The 21,537-nt window shown below is 39.2% G+C and overlaps 2 protein-coding genes across 2 annotated transcripts in view; one reads left to right on the forward strand and one right to left on the reverse strand.

Moving 5' to 3' along the window:
- Positions 1 to 3,963: 3,963 nt before the first annotated feature.
- On the reverse strand, positions 3,964 to 4,680 carry LOC149132293 (protein CFDP2-like). The gene has a single exon (XM_089364890.1). The coding sequence runs from the start codon at positions 4,678 to 4,680 to the stop codon at positions 3,964 to 3,966; it is 717 nt and encodes a 238-aa protein (XP_089221016.1).
- A 13,624-nt stretch (positions 4,681 to 18,304) lies between these two features.
- Positions 18,305 to 21,537, forward strand: part of LOC106884436 (protein PRRC1-A) — a 57,943-nt gene continuing 54,710 nt past the window's right edge. The window contains exon 1 of the mRNA XM_089364212.1: positions 18,305 to 18,932. The gene's annotated coding sequence lies outside the window, so the exon portion shown is untranslated. The remainder of the gene's footprint in view (positions 18,933 to 21,537) is intronic.

Below are 21,537 nucleotides of genomic sequence, written 5' to 3' on the forward strand. Positions count from 1 at the left end.
GTTTAGGCAGAATGGTATACATATAAGATTCCAATACCTTGTGAGTAAAATCCAATAGTCTTTAAGATTGGTCATTGCATTTGTAAATCCATTATTAAGATTCCAATACCCTTTGAGTAAAATCCAACAGTCTTTGAAATTGGTCATTCCAAATACGGAGCTTATACACAGTGTTATTGAATCAAGGGTTCTGTTTAAAGTGACCTAAAAGTAGAGAATGTATTAGTAAGGTCAAATCGAAAACAGGAAGAGAGGAGTCAAGAAAGAGAGAAGAAAAAAGGGGGGGGGAGAAAGAGAAGAGCAATTTCAAAGACTGTTGGATTTTACTCATACATATACTGGAATCTTATATGTATACCATTCTGCCTAAATAATGGATCTACAGATGCAATATCCCTACATATCTCACGTCTATTTTCATTCCTCCACTTCACTCTCTATTTCATATCTTATCTTGAATAACTATTGCTTAACCATCTTTTCACACCGTCTCTGATGAAGGGATATAAAAAATATCCCGGAAACAGCCGTAAGACCTTCTATTTATAAATGTTCTAAAATCTTTCACAGCCTTGGATTTTTATCTCATTCTGAAAAAAAATTTTTATATATACACATGCTGATATATAACCTACGTTGGACTCCTCATTCGCATAATCACCGAACCTGGAGCTTAACTATAGTCTGTCCATAGCACTTACTCAGCATTACCTGACATCTTTGGGTCTTATGGACACCATTACCTCTCATAATGTCTTTTTTTATAAATATATATTTGCGACTTCTATAAAATAAGACCCGTTTCAATAAGTATGACCATCTTATTAAATATTAAAAATTCAAAGTCAAAAATTAGGAAATAAGAAAAAATTGGAAATCAAAAACAGTTTTCCCTCATATTTTGTGCGTAAGTTAAGAACCTGTGTGAAATTTTATCTTTATTATTTCTTGTATATGATGTCTACGTAGGAGTCGGGAACGGGGTTCAATGGGTCAAGTGTCAGAAATTCTGTTGAATTGAAAAAAATTGTTTTGAATTGAACAGCAAATTTCTGTTCAGAATATGGTCAGCTGTGCGTGCGCGTGCACGCATGTGTGTCTATTGTGTTAAGTGAATAAAAGATGGCCTGAAAGGGTTTGGAAGAAATTGATTTTCGTGTCTTCTTCATCCTTTTCTTCTTGCATGTTTGTACTAATTATTCATCCCCTTATCATACTTTTATTTATTTTTTGTTTCCTTTTACTTTGTGTTGTGTTGTGTGTGTGTGTGTGTGTGTGTGTGTGTGTGTGTGTGTGTGTGTGTGTGTGTGTGTTTGAGAATATGTTTTAGGGAAGGAATTATTTTTGTGTCAAGACATTTTTCTTTTTCTTTTCTAAATCAGAATATGGTTAGCTGTTAGAATATTGTTATATGGAACTAAGGGAGGTGGGGTCGAGAATTTTATTGAATTGAATGGCAAATTCCATTCCTATTGAGAAAAGGATCAACTGTGTGTATATATTGTGTTAAATAGAAAGGGAGGCGGATAAAGGTCTGTTACAGTGGAGAGAGCTGGGTTTGTTAGTTCCTGTTACAGTTGAGGATGGACGGAAGCAGAGAGTATGGGGCAATCTGCGTTTAGGTGCCACTTTCGATTCTTTCCTTGATCAATTTGATTAATTTTCAAGGTGTCGCCTACTTTCTACTAGTGCAAAATTCTCGGTGAACTGGAATGATGCCCTGCCTGTGGTCAACATTGGAACTCTACTCAGCCTAGATGAATTCTGCATCTCCATTGCACTCACAGTGGGAGCTGAAATCTGTAGGGGACTGAGATGTCGCTGTAGTAGACCCCACAACTTCACAGGTCTTCACAGTTTGTCTTGCCGCCTAAATGCTGGCGGTGAGCTGGCAGAAACGTTAGCAAGCCGGGCGAAATGCTTAGCGGTATTTCGTCTGCCGTTACGTTCTGAGTTCAAATTCCGCCGGGGTCGACTTTGCCTTTCATCCTTTCGGGGTCGATTAAATAAGTACCAGTTACGCACTGGGGTCAATGTAATTGACTTAATCCCTTTGTCTGTCTCCTCTATGTTTAGCCCGCTATGGACAATAAAGAAATTAAAATGCTGGTCGTTTCGCTCGTCACACTGAGTTATACTTAATCATTAAGCAGGCCCTAACTTGGATAAATATCCCCTCGGTTCTGGGGCCGGCGGGATTATCCAGAAGTGATGAGAAGAGACCAGATGGTCTTACCCTTTGTCCCTAGGTAAGAGGTAGGTGCCTCATCTGGACACCGCAGTCTGTGACTCTTTTGTTCCCTCCCAAATCCTGAATGCTACAGTTGATGAATGATTGTATTTGACTTAACTGTTGTTCACCATGTCTCAGCCCCATAGAATAACATCGCTTTTACGTTAGTGTTAAAAATTCTTATTTTGTTCTTTATTGAAATTACATTTGCGCTTCATACTTTTTTTAACAAGTGAAAAGCGGTCCTTGCTTTACTTATTCTCGTCTTAATATCTTCGTCGGTGCCGCCTGAGAACGTTATCTTACTACCTAAATACGTAAACTCGGCTACATCCTCTAGTTCACCGGTTTCTAGTTTAATACGTTCGCCGTTTTCTTCATTAACGCGCATAATTTTTGATTTGTCGCGGTTGACTTTCAATCCTAGTTTGGCAGCTATTGCTTCTAATTTTGATGTTTTATTTTGCATTTGGCTTTATGTTTGTGAAAGTAGCGCTATATCATCTGCAAAGTCGAGATCTTCTAGAGTTTCTGCATCCGTTCATTCAATGCCTGTTTGGCTTTCAATCGTAGTTTCCTTCATAATCCAATCTATAACTAGTAGAAATAAGGGAGAAAGTACACAGCCCTGTCGAACTCCTGTTTTTACTTCGAATTTATCCGTAGCTCCGTTTCCATGCAAGACTCGGCATGACATTTCTTGGTAAGTTGCTCTTATTTTAGATATACACTTGTCTGGTATACCGTAGTGCTGCATAATTTTCCATAAGCTTTCCTATCTACATTATCGAATGCTTTTTCGAAATCAATAAAATTAATATAAAGAGGTGCATTCCACTCTGCACGTTGCTCTAAGATGATGCGAAGAGTGGCGATTTGATTTACACATGAACGATTCTTCCTAAATCCGGCTTGTTCTTTACGCAACAATTTGTCAACTGTTGTCCTCATCCGCTCCAAAAGTATCCTGTTAAAAACTTTTCCGGGAGTCGATAATAACATAATCCCTCTATAATTTCCGCAAACGCTTAAATCACCATTTTTTGGCAATTTTACGATGAGTCCCTCTTTCCAATCATTAGGCACATTTTCTTCCTGCCATATCTTAGAAAATAATGGATGAAACATTTATACCACTATTTCTATAGCTGATTTCATTGCTTCAGCTGGAATATTGTCTACACCTCCCGCTTTCCCATTCTTGAGGGATTGTATAGCCTTTCTTATTTCAAACTTAGACGGTGGGTCAAGGCTGATGTTAAGATCCAAATTTCTTGGCGCAATGTTGGCTATTGTGTCTGGAGGTAGTCTATTGAGCAAATCTTCAAAATGCTCCCCACATCGATTTTTTTGTTCTAGAATTGATGTTAGCATCCGGCCATCCTTCCCTTTTACTGCCTTTTCTACTCTTACTCTCTTCCCGGATAGTAATTTAGTTGTGTTGTACAGCTCTTTCATGTTCTGGTGCTGAGCTGCACTTTCTGCTGCCGTTGCTAAATTTCCGAAATATTGTCGCTTGTCTCTTCTTAATTGCTTTTTTAACTTTCTTATTTTGTTGGTTGTAATTTCCCTGACATCTATTTAACTTTACTTCTAAGCTTGCCGATAGTAATTTTTCCTTTAGCTTCTTTCTTACTTCTATGGCTGTTTGTGTCTCTTGTGATATCCATGCCTTATTCTTTTTGTTTACACACCCTACGCATTCTTCTAATAATGAAATAAAAGCATCCTTAATTTTCGACCAAGTATGTTCTATTGTGTTGCCTTGCATCCTTTTTTATTTGCATTGATTTGCATGATGATGCTTTTCTGTATTCTATTTGGGTGTCTTCGTGTTTTAGTAAATCAGCATTGTATTTTCGTTGAACCTTATATTCCTCTTTTAAAGACCTTAACTTCAGTTGTAGGTGGTGGTCGGAGGCTGCGTCAGCCCCTCTTTTTACCCTAACGTCTAACAGTGATCTCCTTAACTTGCAGCTTACACAGATGTGATCGATCTGATTTTGCCTTTTCAGATCTGGCGACATCCATGTAGCTTTGTAAAGGTCTTTGTGTGGAAATAAAGTTCCTCCAATGACCAACTGGTTATTTGCGCAAAAATCGGCAAATAACTGGCCATTTGCATTCATGCATCCTAAACCATGTTTTCCCATAATGGCTTCATATCCTAAATTAATGTTTCCGACTTTTGCGTTGAAATCATCCATAACCATTATCAACTCTTTCTCAGTCCGTTTTTCAATTACGCTCTGCAGAGTATCATAAAATTCAACTTTTGCTAATTTATCAGCATCATTTATTGGGGCGTAGCACCTAACGATTGTTAGGAAAATCCGCTTATGAGACGTTCTAAACTTTGTTAGTATCAATCTTTCATTTATGGGTAGCCATTCTATTAATGCTTTAACCGCTTTCTTAGTCAGTATCAGAGCTACTCTCCTTATCATCTTTGTGCCCTGAGGATAACTATAGACAACTACTTCAAAACTTTCAGCTTCTATACACCAATTACAAATTCACAATTATGCTAATAATAATCGATGTACTCAAATTTTGTCAGTAAATGCCTAAGTGACAATCTGGAAAAGCTAAGGTTTTTCAAGAACAGAAATCAACCAGCTAACACACTCACTACAAATTAATTATGTAAGTGGAACAATAAAAATGTGTAAGACTTTTCTCAAGTTTAAAATTTGAATTTGTTTTTGTTATCTATATTCCAATGATGGGGCTTTCTATCTTTGTTAGAAACCAACCCCTTCCTCATAATTTAATTCAAATAATTAAAAATACCAGAGAACATACACTCACATGCATGTTTGTATGTGTGCCAATTAGTCAAACTTATTGAGATTTGCAAATTTTATTCAATAATTTCTGAGTCACCGATACCACTCGCTCTTCAGAATATATTTCTATTTATAGTTGCAAATACCACTTCACATATTCTCCTGGTTAGTTCATAGTGGCAACATACGTAAATCAGAAGAGAGAAGAGAGAGAAAGGAAATTATTTTGGATAACACTGAATAGGTTTGAGTGCATGTGTATATATGTGTGTGCGTGTGTTTGCATGAGAAAGTGAGAGGAAGGGAGGGAAACCGTTTACCATTCTGTTGCCTTCACTTATGCGTTCTTTGTTTTTCCTGAAGCTAGCTTAGTTTGTCCATTATCAATCCACCTAGTTTCACACAAACCCAAAATTTCCAATTTGTAATTGTCCATTTCTTTGCTAATATTTTCACACTTTCCAGCAGTAATCATTGTTCGAACGTTCCACGCACCAAACCTCGTGTACTCCTTTGTCGAAAGCAGTATCGGCCAACTAGCTTCCCTAGGGCTTTGGCTATTCGGCGTCAAAAAACACCTTTGACTCTGGAAACATTCGGTTAGTAAAATCATACAAGATTTGTCAACTATCAGTGTTTTCGTAATCATTTTGAAAATCCAGTGCACGGGTGATTAGCCCATTCAGCTTCACCAGAAGTTGGCCAGCTTTACCTGTTTCCATCTCTCACGACGAGGACGAGGGGTTGGGCTTTGAGAGATACTGTTTTATGATATGTATATATAAGCAGATCCACGGATATTGGCTAACAAACAAAAATTGGAAATTGGAGATCGTTTATTTGGTCAAATATCCATAGAGTATATATAACGACAAATATTTTTTTTAATGGAATGAACAATTCAAAATGTGTTATTGAGAAAACCTTGAATTACACATGAAAATTAAGCAGAAATGTTTGTATAATGATATAAGATTGATTATATTAAATTGTGACGAAACAATTGTAAATTGAAGTAGTAAAATGATTTGACTGCTCCATTTTTTAATATTTGTCATTATACATACATACATACATACATACATACGTCGTCAGTGAAGAAGGAAGTATATGTTTTTCTGACCTCAGACCAAATTAAATCTATTTTGCTCACACTGTCACCTTTGCACCTTACTACCAAATATACATTCTGTATTATCCATTCAAATGGAATTTGAATTACTGTTTCTCATTGCATGAATACACACACATACACACACGCACATACATACCCCCCCCCCCGACACACTCACACAAATAACACAGTTGAACCCTCAAATTCTCGTACCAAATAAATAAACCTAATAAATCAAAGAAAACCTAGTAAGTTAAAAAATAAGGAAGACTAAACTTACGTCCACGTGTCGTAAAACTTCCTACCCCCGCCCCTGGGCTAAATATTTTATTCAGTTCCCTCAATGCTTTGCCCCTTTCAATATACCATATCAGGGTTATGAGTCATTGAACTACCTCCCTGTAAGTAGCTCCCTGCTTTTAATTTAAACATCGATTCTTTGTTTACCAATGAGGAAAGTTTTGACAGGGAAAAAAAAAAAAAGATTTTTCAAATTGAATGGTAAGTAGCTTGGTTGCCAACCACATGGTTCTGGGTTCAGTCCCATTGCGTGACACCGTGTCTTCTACTATAGCCTGGAGCCGACCAAAGCCTTGTGAGTGGATTTGGTAGACGGAAACCGAAAGAAGCCCATCATACATATATATGCGTGTGTGTGTGTATCTGTTTGTCCCCCACTATCGCTTGACAGCTGATGCTGATGTATCTACGACCCCCGTAACTTAGCGGTTCGGCAAAAGAGCCAGGTAGAATAAGTACTAGGCTTACAAAGAATAAGTCCTGTGGTCGATGTGTTCGACTAAAGGCGGTGCTCCAGCATGGCCACAGTCAAATGACTGAAACAAGTAAGAGAATAAATGAATAACCAATGATGTCCAACAAACTACACGTCATCTATTTCATTGTCTGGCGTCGGCGAATGTATACAAATCAAAAGTTGTTGATTTCAAATCTGTCAAGTTTCATTTGAGTTTATCATAGAGCGAGGAGTGAATGACAGATGGATAGTCAGAGAGGGAAGAAGAGGTCACTTACAGACAGGAGAGAGGTGAATGCAGTCATGCGACTCATTAACTGCTATTGACTGCCCGATAATGTGAACGACCGAAACTACTGCTAATCTAAAAATAACATGGGTACACACGCATTCATTCATTAATTCATTTTTCTTTCTTTCTCCCCACCCCTCTCATCTACACAATCACAAAAGCTGTCCAAGTAAATCACTAACATGAGCACAGCATTCTCTCTTACTCTATTATTTTCCTTAGACTCTCGCTCCCATGATTACAGATCAGGTTACAATGTTAATCTCATTTTCCGGGGTTGGTTTCTCATTTTCCGATGTTATTCTGTAAGTCCCTTTTCTTGGAACCAGCGTGTTCTATAAAAACTTTTATGCCCCCGTTTTGAACTAGATCCCTTTTATATTTGATGTATATTCGAAAACGAAAATTTCTTCTGATTTATTTCAACATCCCATTTATGTTGTATGGTATTTACTATACTTGTATTTATCTATGGAATACATACGTAGATACGCGCGCGCGCGCACACACACACACATTATTTAGGAATGACAAGAAAAGTATGTATCATACTGAGATCAGCTACCCTGCTGATGTGAATATCTCTTTGAAAATAAAAAGGAAAGAGGATAACTATAGACAACTACTTCAAAACTTTCAGCTTCTATACCCCAATTACAAATTCACAATTATGCTAATAATAATCGATGTACTTAATTTTGTCAGTAAATGCCTAAGTGACAATCTGGAAAAGCTAAGGTTTTTCAAGAACAGAAATCAACCAGCTAACACACTCACTACAAATTAATTATGTAAGTGGAACAATAAAAATGTGTAAGACTTTTCTCAAGTTTAAAATTTGAATTTGTTTTTGTTATCTATATTCCAATGATGGGGCTTTCTATCTTTGTTAGAAACCAACCCCTTCCTCATAAGAAAACTTCAAATAATTAAAAATACCAGAGAACATACACTCACATGCATGTTTGTATGTGTGCCAATTAGTCAAACTTATTGAGATTTGCAAATTTTATTCAATAATTTCTGAGTCACCGATACCACTCGCTCTTCAGAATATATTTCTATTTATAGTTGCAAATACCACTTCACATATTCTCCTGGTTAGTTCATAGTGGCAACATACGTAAATCAGAAGAGAGAAGATAGAGAAAGGAAATTATTTTGGATAACACTGAATAGGTTTGAGTGCATGTGTATATATGTGTGTACGTGTGTTTGTATGAGAAAGAGAGAGGAAGGGCGGGAAACCATTTACCATTCTGTTGCCCTCACTTATGCATTCTTTCTCTCCCAACTCCTGTCAGAAACGTCTGGCAAATTGTGTAACATGATTTTCTATCTTTACAGAAATTCTCTTTTTTCACAATCATTAAATGCTGTTGCAGCAGCCCGAAGGCAAGGAAGAGAGGTGTGCATGGATAAGTGAAAAACTGTTTAAAGAAATGAAGGATAGACATCCGAAAGCCATCCAGAGTATTCCGAACCTTCCGCGGTATTTGAAGGAGCAGGAGGAAAGGGCTGCCTCACACGTGGTGAGGTCAGCCCCAACATCACCAACAAAAGGAAAAGTCAAAGAGTAAGTAGAACCCTTGCTTTTCTTTTGTTTTGAATAACTACACTTAACCTTGGGTGCTTGAATGTGCGTGGTCTTAGCTCGAAGTGGAAGCAAGCTTGTTTCCTCGACAATCTCAGATCACACGACATGCATGTGATGGTTGCTACAGAGACCAAGCTGGACGGTCTACAAGCCTTCTCGCCCCTCCTGCATGACTACGAGAAAATCATGTCTCCTAGCCGGACTGGAGGGCGAGGGGGTGTAGTAGTACTGGTTCGAAAAGGCTTGGCTCTGCAGACAAGTACAGTCTATGTAGACCCAGAAGGTGGGCTGGTCATCCTTGATGTGACATACAGCAGTAAGGCCTTCAGGTTGATCGGGATCTATGCACCTTGTGCTAGAGGATTTCAAACTGATTTTTATCGGTGCCTAGAGAACTTTCTCGTGACGTCAAAGACATTAGTAGTGTTAGGAGACTATAACGCTATAGTTGATGTGCGCATCGATAGCGTTGGCTCAATCCATAGGAAAGTAAACTCACGCCTCGTAGATCTGCTTAAGCGTTTTCAGCTGGCAGATTGTTACAGACTTGACCATCCGAACGTCCCAGAGTGGACCAGGATGAGCGGCGACGGAAGGTTCAAGTCTTACTTAGATAGAATAGTAATAAGAACTGGAGATAAGTCTAGTTTTAGCTGTCCACAGCTCGTCCATGTAGCTTACACTGACCATAGAATGGTCAAGTGTACACTGGATGTAGATAGTACAGTTAAGAGAGGAACTAGCTACTGGAAGCTGAACAAATCTATTTTGACTTGCGAGGCATACCGTAGCCGGATTAAGGGGTTAGTACAGAGGGCGTTAACCGGCGCTGTGGTTAACGACCGATGGTGGTTCGCCCTCAAGAGTGCCATTCGTTTTGAGTCTATTAGGTTTAGCCGTTAGCTAAGACTAGATAAGGCCAGAATAGAAGGGCAACTAGTAAAGGACCTAGAGGAGGCGCTGAGGTTGGGCTTCGCATCTCACATTTTGGCAGCGAGAATGGCCTTGGACCATCACCTCAAAGCCAAACACAAGGGGTGCAGAGTTCGGGCTAAAGTACATGCATTGGGCCGTGAGGGAATTAACGTTGCCGGATGGGCCCGTATGGTAGAAACCCAGCATGGCAATGATGCCACAATTAGGTCTCTTGTCGATGATAATGGGCGTTCGGTCGATGGACGGGACGAGATGTGCGAGGCGCTTCACAAGCACTTTACCGAGTTGTTCGTGAGTAGCGGGGTGCTGGATCATGGCGAGGAGGTGATAGAGGTACTGGGCGAATGCCCCGGGGAGAAGTCGCCTGGTCTCGATGGTCTGCCTTACGAATTCTACAAAAGTATGCCAGACTTGTTCGGGCACCTGCTGGCCAGCGTCTCCGCCAATTGGCAGCAGAACGGGAGAATTCCCAAGTCTGCGAGTCGAGGCGTGGTAACGTTGATCAGGAAGGACCCGAGCAAAGGGGACAAAACAGGGAACTTCAGGCCCATAACTCTGCTGAACACAGAGTTAAAGATTTTGGCCAAGGTGCTAGTGAAAAGGTTGGCACGGGTCATGGACAAACTTGTCGGGGAAGCGCAAACGTGCGCTATCCCGGGCAGGACGATCCACGACAATCTCCACCTTATACACTACTCCTTAGAGAGGGTGGAAAAACTTTCTGGCGCAGGGGGGGAACTGGTACATTTAGACCAGTCTAAGGCTTTCGATAGGGTCTACCATCGGTACTTGGCGGCAGTCTTCGGGAAGGCTGGCCTGGGCCCAACCTTCCGCGGTTGGATTGCTGCATTGTACAGCGACATCGAGTCTGTCGTAAAAGTGAACGGTTTCCTTTCGAAGCCGTTTGGGATCAAGCGCTCAGTGCAGCAGGGGTGTCCCCTGTCTCCACTTTTGTATGTGTTGGCCCTCGAGCCATTGCTGCGGAAGTTGGAGGCGATAGAGGGCGCACCGCATGATCTACAGTGTCGAAAAGGAGCTATGGCGTATGCGGATGACATCACCATCAGCGTGACGGATGAGGGCTAGTGGTGGAAGAGGCTATCAAAAGTTACGAGGCAGTAGCAGGAGCAAAAGTTAACAAGGACAAGTCGATCGGTTTGCAACTCGGCACCTGCAGGGGCAAGCCGATGTCGTCCAATAACATCGTGGAGCATTGGACGGAAGGTCCTGTTAAGCTGCTTGGAGTCTGGTTCGGGCCAGGCCTCCAGATAGAGAAAAATTGGAGCGAGGTGACCAGCAGGGTGACTGCTCTAACCCAGACCTGGTCTGGGCAGGCGTTATCCTTGCTAGGAAAGGCGGAGGTGGTGCAGATGTTTATAGCATCGGTTATCACCTACCGTCTGACTGTGATGCCTTGCCCCGATTTGTGGCTGAACAAGTTGGAAAGAATCCTTTTCCAGTCTTTGTGGAAGGGAGGAAAGCTACTCGTGAAGCGCTCTGTCTGCTGCCAGAAACCGCTAAAGGGTGGGCTAGAGATACCTTGACTGAGGATGCGAAAATTCGCGTTAAGGTTGAGGCACCTTTGGCTTTACCTGGATGGAGAGCAGGTGTGGTCACCGCATGTCCAGTTCTACCTTCCGCAATTAACGTCCTTAACAGATGTTGGCAATTGGATCAAGCAGAGACCTAGGCTGGGGGACTGGCAATTGGAATGCCGACTGGCACTTCAGCTACTCTCTCGGGCGGGCAATGCCGGCAACAAGAATTCCACTGTGGATTTTTATAGTGGGTTAGTGGGATTTAGGTCCGAAGACGCCTAGGGGGAGACCCTGGGCTACGATGAAAATCAGTTGACCAACCTGTTCAGGAGAACTTTACGGTCGGGGTATCTGGACAATTACCAGAAATCCCTGGCTTGGCAGTGCTTCCGTGCGGCGTTACCTGTTCGTGATAAACTGTCAAGGCATGGAAGTGCCGTATCGCCGACATGTCCGATCTGCAGGCAGATCAGGGAAACCATCTTGCACGCAAACATGGAATGTCCGGAATTAATGAGACTGATAGTTTTCGCAGAACAACTGTTGTCATCGATGAGAAGAGTACAGCTATCAGCTGAATCTATCATCGAGATTGTGCCGCCTCCTTCCCTCAACAGGGAAAGGAAGGCTTGCTTTTCCTGCGTGTAAGAGGCATAGTGACGGATACCTTTGTATCTGGCCAGGGGTTAGTTAACTTTTTTGTTACCACCTTAGTAGTAAGATCAGGCTGGAGAAGAGGTATCTGTCACGAGACAGATTCATGAGAAGATGGAAGCTTGTGGTGAGGAAGCTGGGAGTGTCTGGCACCAGGTAAGTGGGAGCCAAAAACAAGGGAAAGAAAAAGCAAGGGGTCTACCCTGGTGGTCGGATGCCTGTCCTTCAGGAAAGCCATTACAAATTGCATCTGTAATGAGCAATACTTCAATCGAACATTGTAAATAATTTTTATTGTGTATTTAAAATTGTAAATATTTAATCGATACAGCTTCTTCACCCCTTTTATGTTTGTCTGTCCTTGTTTGTCCCCTCTTTGTAATGCCTTTATGGCAAATATTTATGAAATAAAGAAGCTTGCTTACCAACCACATTGTTCTGGGTTCAGTCTCATTGCATGGCACCTTGGACAGGTGTATTCTACTATAGCATCAGGCCGACCAAAGCCTTGTGAGTAGTTTTGGTAGATGGAAACTGAAAGAAGCCTATCATGTATATATGTATGTATCGTTGTGTCTGTGTTTGTGCCCCACCAACACTTGAGAACCAGTGCTGTGTGTTTGTATCCCATGACCTAGTGGTTTGGCAAAAGATACTGATAGAATAAGTACCAGGCTAAAAAAAAAAAAAAGCACTAAGGTCAATTCATTTGCCTAAATATTCTTCAAGGTGCCCCAGCATGGCCGCAGCCTAATCACGTAAACAATTAAGATAAAAGATTACGTTCACATAATTTAAGGTTAACACAAAAGATCTCCATAAATATGCAGCAGTGTGCTGTTATGTCATCTTGTAATGACGTAGGTAACTAGATAAGATAGGAAACTTTATATGTGATATATTGATCAAACATCCGTCACAGGACTAACTTATACTGAATATTTTAAGATATGCTTGTTTAAATAAAACAATAACTCATGATTTTAGAACTACAGGGAAGTAACTCCAGACATTACAGTGCTACAGCTTGGCTTTGCTATAATTAAGGCTTATTTTTGCCCTTTCTCAATAACATATTAAAGAATTCAGATTGTATGGCTACATGGTTAAATTCAATTCACAATACCATTGTTCTGCATTCAGTTCCAATGTAACAACATTCCACTTTAACCTCAACACAAAATTCAATGTTAGTTACAGTGTACCTGTTTTTCAGTCGTAGACTTAATCCTTTAGCATTTAAACTGGTCATATCCAGCCAAAATATTCTCCCTGTTTTATGTTCAAGCTGGTCAGATCTGGCCTGTCACACCAATCCTACAATATCATTCTAAAAATGAACGGCTGTGTGGTAAGTAGCTTGCTTACCAACCACATAGTTCTGGGTTCAGTCCCACTGTGTGGCACTTTGGGCAAGTGTCTTCTACTATAGCCTCAGGCCAACCAAAGCCTTGTGAGTGGATTTGGTAGATGGAAACTGAAAGAAGCCCGTCGTATGTATATATATATATATATGTGTGTGTGTGTGTGTGTGTGTGTGTGTGTGTGTCCCCCTTGCAACATCACTTGATAACCGATGCTGGTGTGTTTACGTCCCCATAAATTAGCAGTTCAGCAAAAAAGACCGATAGAATAAGTACTAGGCTTACAAAGAATAAGTCCTGGGATCGATTTGCTCAACTAAAGCGGTGTTCCAGCATGGCCACAGTCAAATGACTGAAACAAGTAAAAGATAAAAGATAAAAGTTACCTAATCAAAATCTCAAAGCTACAAAGCAATGCATGATTCATTCAAAACAATGTGAATAAATAGGCATTACTTTTGATGGTTAGGGTATCTGGCTTATGATCGTGAGGTCTTTTTGATGGTTAGGGTATCTGGCTTATGATCGTGAGGTCATGAGTTCAATCCCGGTGACGCATTTTTCCTTAAGCAAGGCACTTTATTTCACGTTGCTCCAATTCACTCAGCTGGCAAAAATGAGTAGTACCTGTATTTCAAAGGGCCAGTTTTGTCACACCCTGTGTCATGCTGAATCTCTCTGAGAACTACATTAAAGGTACATGTGTCTCTGCCACTTGCATGTTAATTTCATGAGCTGGCTGTTCCATTGATAGGATCAACAGAAACCCTTGTTGCCATAAGCAATGAAGTACCAGACTTTTGACAGAACAATGTGAATGCTAAAGGTTACTCTATCCCCTTACGGCTTAACACTTTAGTAAATTCCATTCTGTTGCAAACATTCAAAAAGATCTTGAATCATGGTATCTTCCTTCCTTCACCCCGACCTAGTCTCAGAAGAGTACATCAAAAAGACTATAGACACTGAAAGAAGAAACACAGTACTATTTTGAAGTACTGAAATAAATTGTATCTGTTGGAAAGTATTTAAGTGCAAGTGGTTTGGCATTTAGCAGACATGAAATGAAAAGGAGATTACCAAATAATAGAAATTTAATGGAGCATTAAATATTTTACAGGGGTTACATAAACATCTTGACTAAAAAAAGTAAATACTACTTACCTTTTAAAAACCATATAAGCAGAATTTCTAGAAATCAAGGAAAACATGTACAAGAAAATGTAAATCGAATTAACAATAATGTCAGTATTGAGTTTACAAGTCATCCAAGGCTAGGCCCCTATATTATATGTTCCCTACTAAAGTTGAGTTCACATCACATAAGAACATTGTGACACAAAATTTTTACTTCAAATGGTCCTGCTTTATTCAATGTTATCCTGAAAGAAAAAAAAGTAATAAAAGATCCCACAACATTCAAATGGTACTGGGACAAATTTCTCCAAGAAATACCAGATAAACCACTAACACCCGGATACATCTCAGCCAACAGCTCTTAGCCCTAGTAGTCTATGGGGTCCCAAAACCTGACTGAAACGACCTCAGGGCTGATAATGGCTGAAACCAATCTAAGTTGTAAATTATCAACCATGATATCAAATACTACTCTGTTATTGTTGATTTTATGCCTGACTTGATACATGTTGACCAGCAGGTAAATGTGTCCCCCCCCCTCGAAACATTTTTTCTATAGAAAATCACTCATCCACGAATATGTCAAAAAAATACAGTAAATTATGGTATGGTGCAATGAATGAAACTTAAATGCATTTGTGTGGTTGTTGATTATGTAACCATATAAGAATTTGATAAAGAAATGTTGACTATAGCATGCATGTAAACAACAATGACAAATAGCATGAGAAATCTTGTCACTTTATATATCAAGCACTGAGAATCATTGCAAATTTTGATCAGTATCTTGACATGGAGAATTTTTTAGATTTCTTTATTCCATGGCTGAGAGAATGAAAGCTAGAATCCATAATGTTTTTGCAGGGCTTTCAAGACAAGTAAAGGAAAAGAGGGAAAAAAAAATCACAGCTCATAAGTTATCCTTAGAAGACCTGATCTAAATTTTTGTAACAAAGGGTATTCTTTTAAATGCAGCCAGGAGTCAGGTGGTTTGGTGGTGGTGTTAAACAGGGTGATGAAGTAAGTCAGCCATCAAATTAACTGTTAGTTTGCAAATGATGAGCTTTGATAGTTTTCTATCTTCTCGCTCTGAGTTGACTAAGGCTATAACAGAAGACGCCCAATATACAATGTAGCTGAATCAGACATTGAAGCTCAAGATGCAAAGCAAACTTGTAAACCAAAAAGTTGTGCCAAATATGATGGTGCCAAGTAAAAACACCAAGTACACTCTGTAAAGTAGATGGTGTCAGGGAGGGTGTCCTGTTGTTGAAATCAAGTCAAAACAGACTATGGAACCCCGTGCGATCCCTGGTCTTGGCAGTTCCTGTCAAGCTGCCCAACCCATGTCAACATGGAAAACGGACGTTAAATGATGATGATGGTGATGATGATGATGATGATGATGATGATAAAATTCTCCTTATATTTTCTGTAACTTTTGTTTTTGTTGTTACATGTGGTTTTTATATCTTACTCATTTTTTCTTTTTAGCAAGTCTTCATGAGAAGATTTGAAATAACACTAACACATTTCTGGCAACCACTCGGCTTCTGATAATATTCTGTATTAACATCTTAAGTTATTTCTATTACGTAAGACAGGTGATGTTTACCGCGTTAAGTGAATAAGTTGTAAATAGTTAATGGTCTCAACATATCAGAAATACATTTTGTAAATATATAGGACACACACAAACATACACGCACACGCACACGCACACACACACACACAGACACGCACACGCACACGCACACACACACACACACACACTCTCTCTCTCTCTCTCACTCACTCATCATTCCTTTTCAAAGACTGGAATTCACAAACGAATAACTCTTTATATTTTACGCACGTAAAAGGTCAGCAGTACTCTAGACATATTTACTTTCCAATAGAATGTCACTCCCTTTTCAATCATTTGTCTTTCTCATCGGTCACTTGACAACAGTAGATATTCCTTCATATATTACCTTTTATATGCACTGTTTTCTCTCAATTAGATAGGACGTGTATTATATTATTTCTCATTTATTTATTTACTAGCAAATTAAATAGGTCGACAACAGTAGGTATTCTATCAGACACTACTATTGATATGCACTGATTCCTCTCAATTGGATAGGCCGCAGTTAAAGATGGCTGCTTTTAATATGATTTCACATTTATCTATTTACTAACAAGTTAAATAGGTCAGCTCTACACAATAGATTACGTCATTTAAGTGTGAAATTAATTTCTAAGCGTATCTACGACAGAGTATGTGCGTAGGCATATATGTGTGTGCATGGGTGTGTAGGTGTGTGTGTGTGAGAGAGAGAGAGAGAGAGAGAGAGCAGTACAACATACAGAACAGAGTATATAACCAATAGTTATATCTGAATGTTTATTGTTTGAAAAGATGTATCTGTGCAAAGAAATATAATTACTTTCCCCGCCCGATATCAACGACAGGCGTAGCTGTGTGGTAAGAAGTTTGTTTCGCAACTACATCGGTTCCGAGTCCAGTCCCATTAAGAGGTACTTTGGGCAAGTGCCTTCTACTAAAGCCACGACCCGACCAAAGCCTTGTAAGCGGATTTGGTAGACAGAAACTGAAAGAGGCCCGTCATGTATACATGTGTGTGTGTGTGTGTGTGTGAGTGTGTGTGTGTGTGCGTGTGTGTGCGTGTGCGTGTGCGTGTGTGTGTGCGCGCGCGCGCGTATGTCTCTGTACCTGTGTTTGTCTCCCACCACCGCTTAAAGACCGGTGTCGGTGTGTCTGCGTCCCTGTAACTTAGTTCAGCAAAACAGGCCTAAAACGAAAATGAGTACTGGAGTCAATTAGGTCAACTAAAATTCCTCAAGTTAGTGCTCCAGCATGGCCGTAGTCTAATGACTGAAACAAGTGAAAAATATAAGATAACACAGAGAATATATGAGGAAGTAAAAAGAACTACATTGGTGATATAGTCATGAATTTATTTGTTACATCCTTACATGTGTTTCAGTGATGAATAGATCATGTAGCAGGGGAAACTGTTAAGATAACTTTTCCCTACAAAATGGCAAGCTTATTTAAATAAATTTTTTCGTCTTTGGCAAGTTGAGATTATTAAGGTAATTAAAGATTTTTGTTTATTTCATTGGAAGCATATGTTTAACATAACAAGTGAGTTTGCGTATGTGTGAGCATGTGTTGTTATCAGAATTTGTCTCTTTTATCTTGTATAATGCTCACCTCATATTTCTTTGTGCTTGGGTGGCCTTTTGGTAATGTGCTTGGAATTTTGGCAATAAGAAGAGGTCTTTATGAGGTGAGCATTATTATGTACTGATGTGTCTTTTAAACTAATTTAAGATTTTTCTTTAATTCATTGGAAAGCAAGTATTGTTTCGATCTATAAGTCTATTAATGTATTCATTTGTATATATGTTGCACTCAAGGTTTGTTTTCTAGTTATTATGTGATATTTTCCAGTAATGCATAGAGAGCAGAATCCAGAACTATTAATAATTGTGTGCATTCTATTATTTCCCATTTTATACATATTATTTTCTTTTAACTTTCAGATGAGCTTAGAGTGGGATGTTGCATTTATTTTATGTTTAGTTCAAACCGTGTGGGTATTGCACGTTCCTGTCCTTGCGGATTCTACTTATTGCATTGATGTAGTTTGGTTTATCCACCTTGTAATACTGCTGCTTTATAGTCTCTTTGGTTGTAAGTAGTTTTTATGTAATGGGCTTGTTCTGGTTATAGTGAAGTTGCATGAGTTTGCAGTTATATGCTGCATGTTGCTTAGTATATTGTTGATTAGTGATTGTATGGTGTATTTCATGTTTTTTTTTGTGCAGTTGTTGCTAACTTTTCTATTATTTCTGTTGAATAGTTTCTGACATGTATCTTTTAGGAAGCTGATCAATGATAGATTGGTATGTACCAGTGGCGTGCAGTCTCAGCCATGCAAGCTATGTGCCGCATGTCCTGTTATATAATCGGAAAATTAGATAAAATAATTACTTTCTTGCAAAAAATAATCCATCCAGTTTTCGAAATATTCTGTCTCCCCTTCCCCTCTCTCAGTGACTAGTAAAAGCTTTGAGAATCCAGCATATAGACACTCCCTAACTCCCTATCTATGTTAGTTTGTCCTTCCTTCCTTCTCCTCTCTCTCTCTTAGTGACCTGTCAAAAGATATGCTAGGACCGATCTCCCCTTCCCCTCTCTCAGTGACTAGTAAAAGCTTTGAGAAGGGTATGCAATGAGAATCCAGCATATAAACATTCCTAACTCCCTATCTATGTTAGTTTGTCCTTCCTTCCTTCCCCCCCTCTCTCTCTCTCTTAGTGACCTGTCAAAAGATATGCTAAGACCATAGCATATATATTTTGTACCCCTTCCTCTCTCTGTCAGTGATTCCACAAATTTATCATAGGAAGTAATGCTTTCTGATAATAACAGTTAGCTGGTTCTGACCGGAACTAGAGCAGTTCTCAAGAACTGCTATAATTAGCCATAATTCTTGGAACAGCCTGGCGGTAAGTTTGAATCTTTTATCCAAAACATCTGTTTGCACTATTATATTTTTGGAGTGTTCTGAAAACAAAAAAATGTGTCTTTTAAACTAACGTCATTTTTCCGTTTTTTTTTTTTTTTGAAATTTACCTACAATATACGCTTACACGTGTGTTACTTTTTTCCAAATGAGTGAAATGTGTGTTATAAACGATATTTTGAGAAATAGTTTTTCGAAAAGAGACTTCGATGGAAAACAATTAATTATAAACGGTGGGTGACCAAAGAATTCGTATATTTAATCAGTAAATATAACCAAAAAATGGAAAGTCATCTAGATACAGCTTCTATCTTCACTGGTCTGTCAAACCAGTGATTTCTTATTTTTGTTAGAAGTATTCAGTGACATTTTTTCTTTTACTGACGTCTTATTTAATATCCAGAGTAAAAGTCATGACATAGTGTATTGTAAAGAGCAAATAGATAAAACTAGAACTGTACTCAAAAACAAACTTGATAATTTTTCAATCTTTTATGATATATTAGGGGGAAAATATGGAGTTGATGCAGGAATCGGAATTCAGAGATCCAAAAATATATCTATTGAGCCTCAACGACATTATTAGAATGCATTGTAACAAAATTATCAGTACAGTAGTTGACCAAATAAAAGCACGATATTCATCCTTAGAAGAGTTTAAATTCATGGAACTTTAAAAATCACTTATGGCAGATTTTTTGATGTAATTCGATTACAAAGTGAGCTCAATGTGACGTATTCAATGAAAGATTTTAAAAAGCGAAGTTAAGTCATTTAATGAGTTACATTTACAGCAGTGACCTTGTTGAAGCTATGCCAGAACTCTTCAATCTGTGCAAGTTGATTTTGACAATTCCGTCTACCACTGCTTCTGTAGAGCGATCCTTTTCTGCATTAAGTAGAATCAAAATATACCAAAGAAATGCGACAGGAGAAAGAAGACTGTCTGGGTTAGCACTAATGTAAATTGAAAAAGATTTATTACAACAATTGATGAAAAGAGAAGATTTCTATGAAAATGTGATAGATATATTTGCCCAGGAAGATCGAAGAATTGAATTAATTTATAAATGAGGTAAATAACATTTTAGAACCTTAAAAAAAAAATTAATATATTAAAGGGCATATATTACAGGTTTTGGTTAGTGTTTGTTATAATGTAAGGTTCGACCATCTTACATCAGTATTGTTTGGCAGGAGAAATGGTTCGACTTCTTCGTCACGCCTAACCTACATAGGTTTTCCTTTCTGTGCTGCTGGGTGTAGTCTATTTACGGCCGTAAATGTCTTGTTTCAATCTCAGAGATGTTGACTTCTGCCACAACAGTTTTGGGGGGCTTTTTATAATGTTGAATTTTCACCGTCTTTCATTGTGTGTGTATTCATGTATATGAGTGTATTTTCAATGTGTGTGCGTGAGACGTAGTCTTTTAATATACGGAGTTCAGTAAGTCTCAGAACAGTTTGCTTGAGTATCGATAATTTTCCCAGAATTGACAAGTAGCATGATAAAACACCTGACTTGTCTTCCAGGGCGTAACGGTCTTAAAGCATGGCCATATAATGTAACTAAATGTGTTCTCTTAATTAAATCATTTCAATGCTTTTGTTTTATGAGCTAGTGGTTTTGGCTGATAGGAATGTGAGTAATTTTGTGTGGAAGATTTGAATTAGCTGTTTCTGGTTTGATTCCTGGATCTGTGCATACTTGTATGGTTTTTGTGGCGTATTGGTGGTTGTACTATTCAATTGGCTTTGGTTTCCTTGTGTTTCTATTTCCCATACATCATTTCTGAAGATGAATTTATTTTACTGGGAAGATAGTTTTTGTATGTGGCAAATGCTCAGGTGCTATAAACACAGAAAATGTGCAGAGAACAGCTTCTGTCACATTCCAGGGAGAAAAACTAGAAGTAGTTGATAGCTTCTGTTACCTAGGTAACCAAGTCAGTAGCGGGGGAGGGTGCTCTGAAAGTGTAGTTGCTAGAATAAGAATAGCCTGGGCAAAGTTCAGAGAGCTCTTACCTTTGATGGTGACAAAGGGCCTCTCATTCAGAGTAAAAGGTAGACTGTATGACGCATGTGTACAAACAGCCATGCTACATGGCAGTGAAACACAGGCCATGACTGCCAAGGACATGCATAAGCTTGAAAGGAATGAAGCCAGTATGCTCCGCTGGATGTGTAATGTCAGTGTGCATATACGACAGAGTGTAAGCGCCCTGAGAGAAAAGTTGGATTTAAGAAGCATCAGATGTAGTGTGCAAGAGAGATGACTGTGCTGGTATGGTCATGTGTTGCGAATGAATGAGGACAGCTGTGTGAAAAAGTGTCACACCCTAGCAGTAGAGGGAACCTGTGGAAGAGGTAGACCCAGGAAAACCTGGGATGAGATGATGAAGTACGACCTTCAAACATTGGGCCTTACCGAGGCAATGACTAGTGACCTGGACCTTTGGAGATACGCTGTGCTCGATAAGATCCGACAAGCCAAGTGAGACCATAGTCCATGTCCTATGCCAGTGGGTGTAACCAGCCCATTTATGAATACTCCTCATTCATTGGACAATAAACCTTGCTTGTGAAGA

This window comes from Octopus bimaculoides, chromosome 16 (genome assembly GCF_046866305.1).
Source record: "Octopus bimaculoides isolate indiv1 chromosome 16, ASM4686630v1, whole genome shotgun sequence".
NCBI classification, from domain to species: Eukaryota; Metazoa; Mollusca; class Cephalopoda; order Octopoda; family Octopodidae; genus Octopus; species Octopus bimaculoides.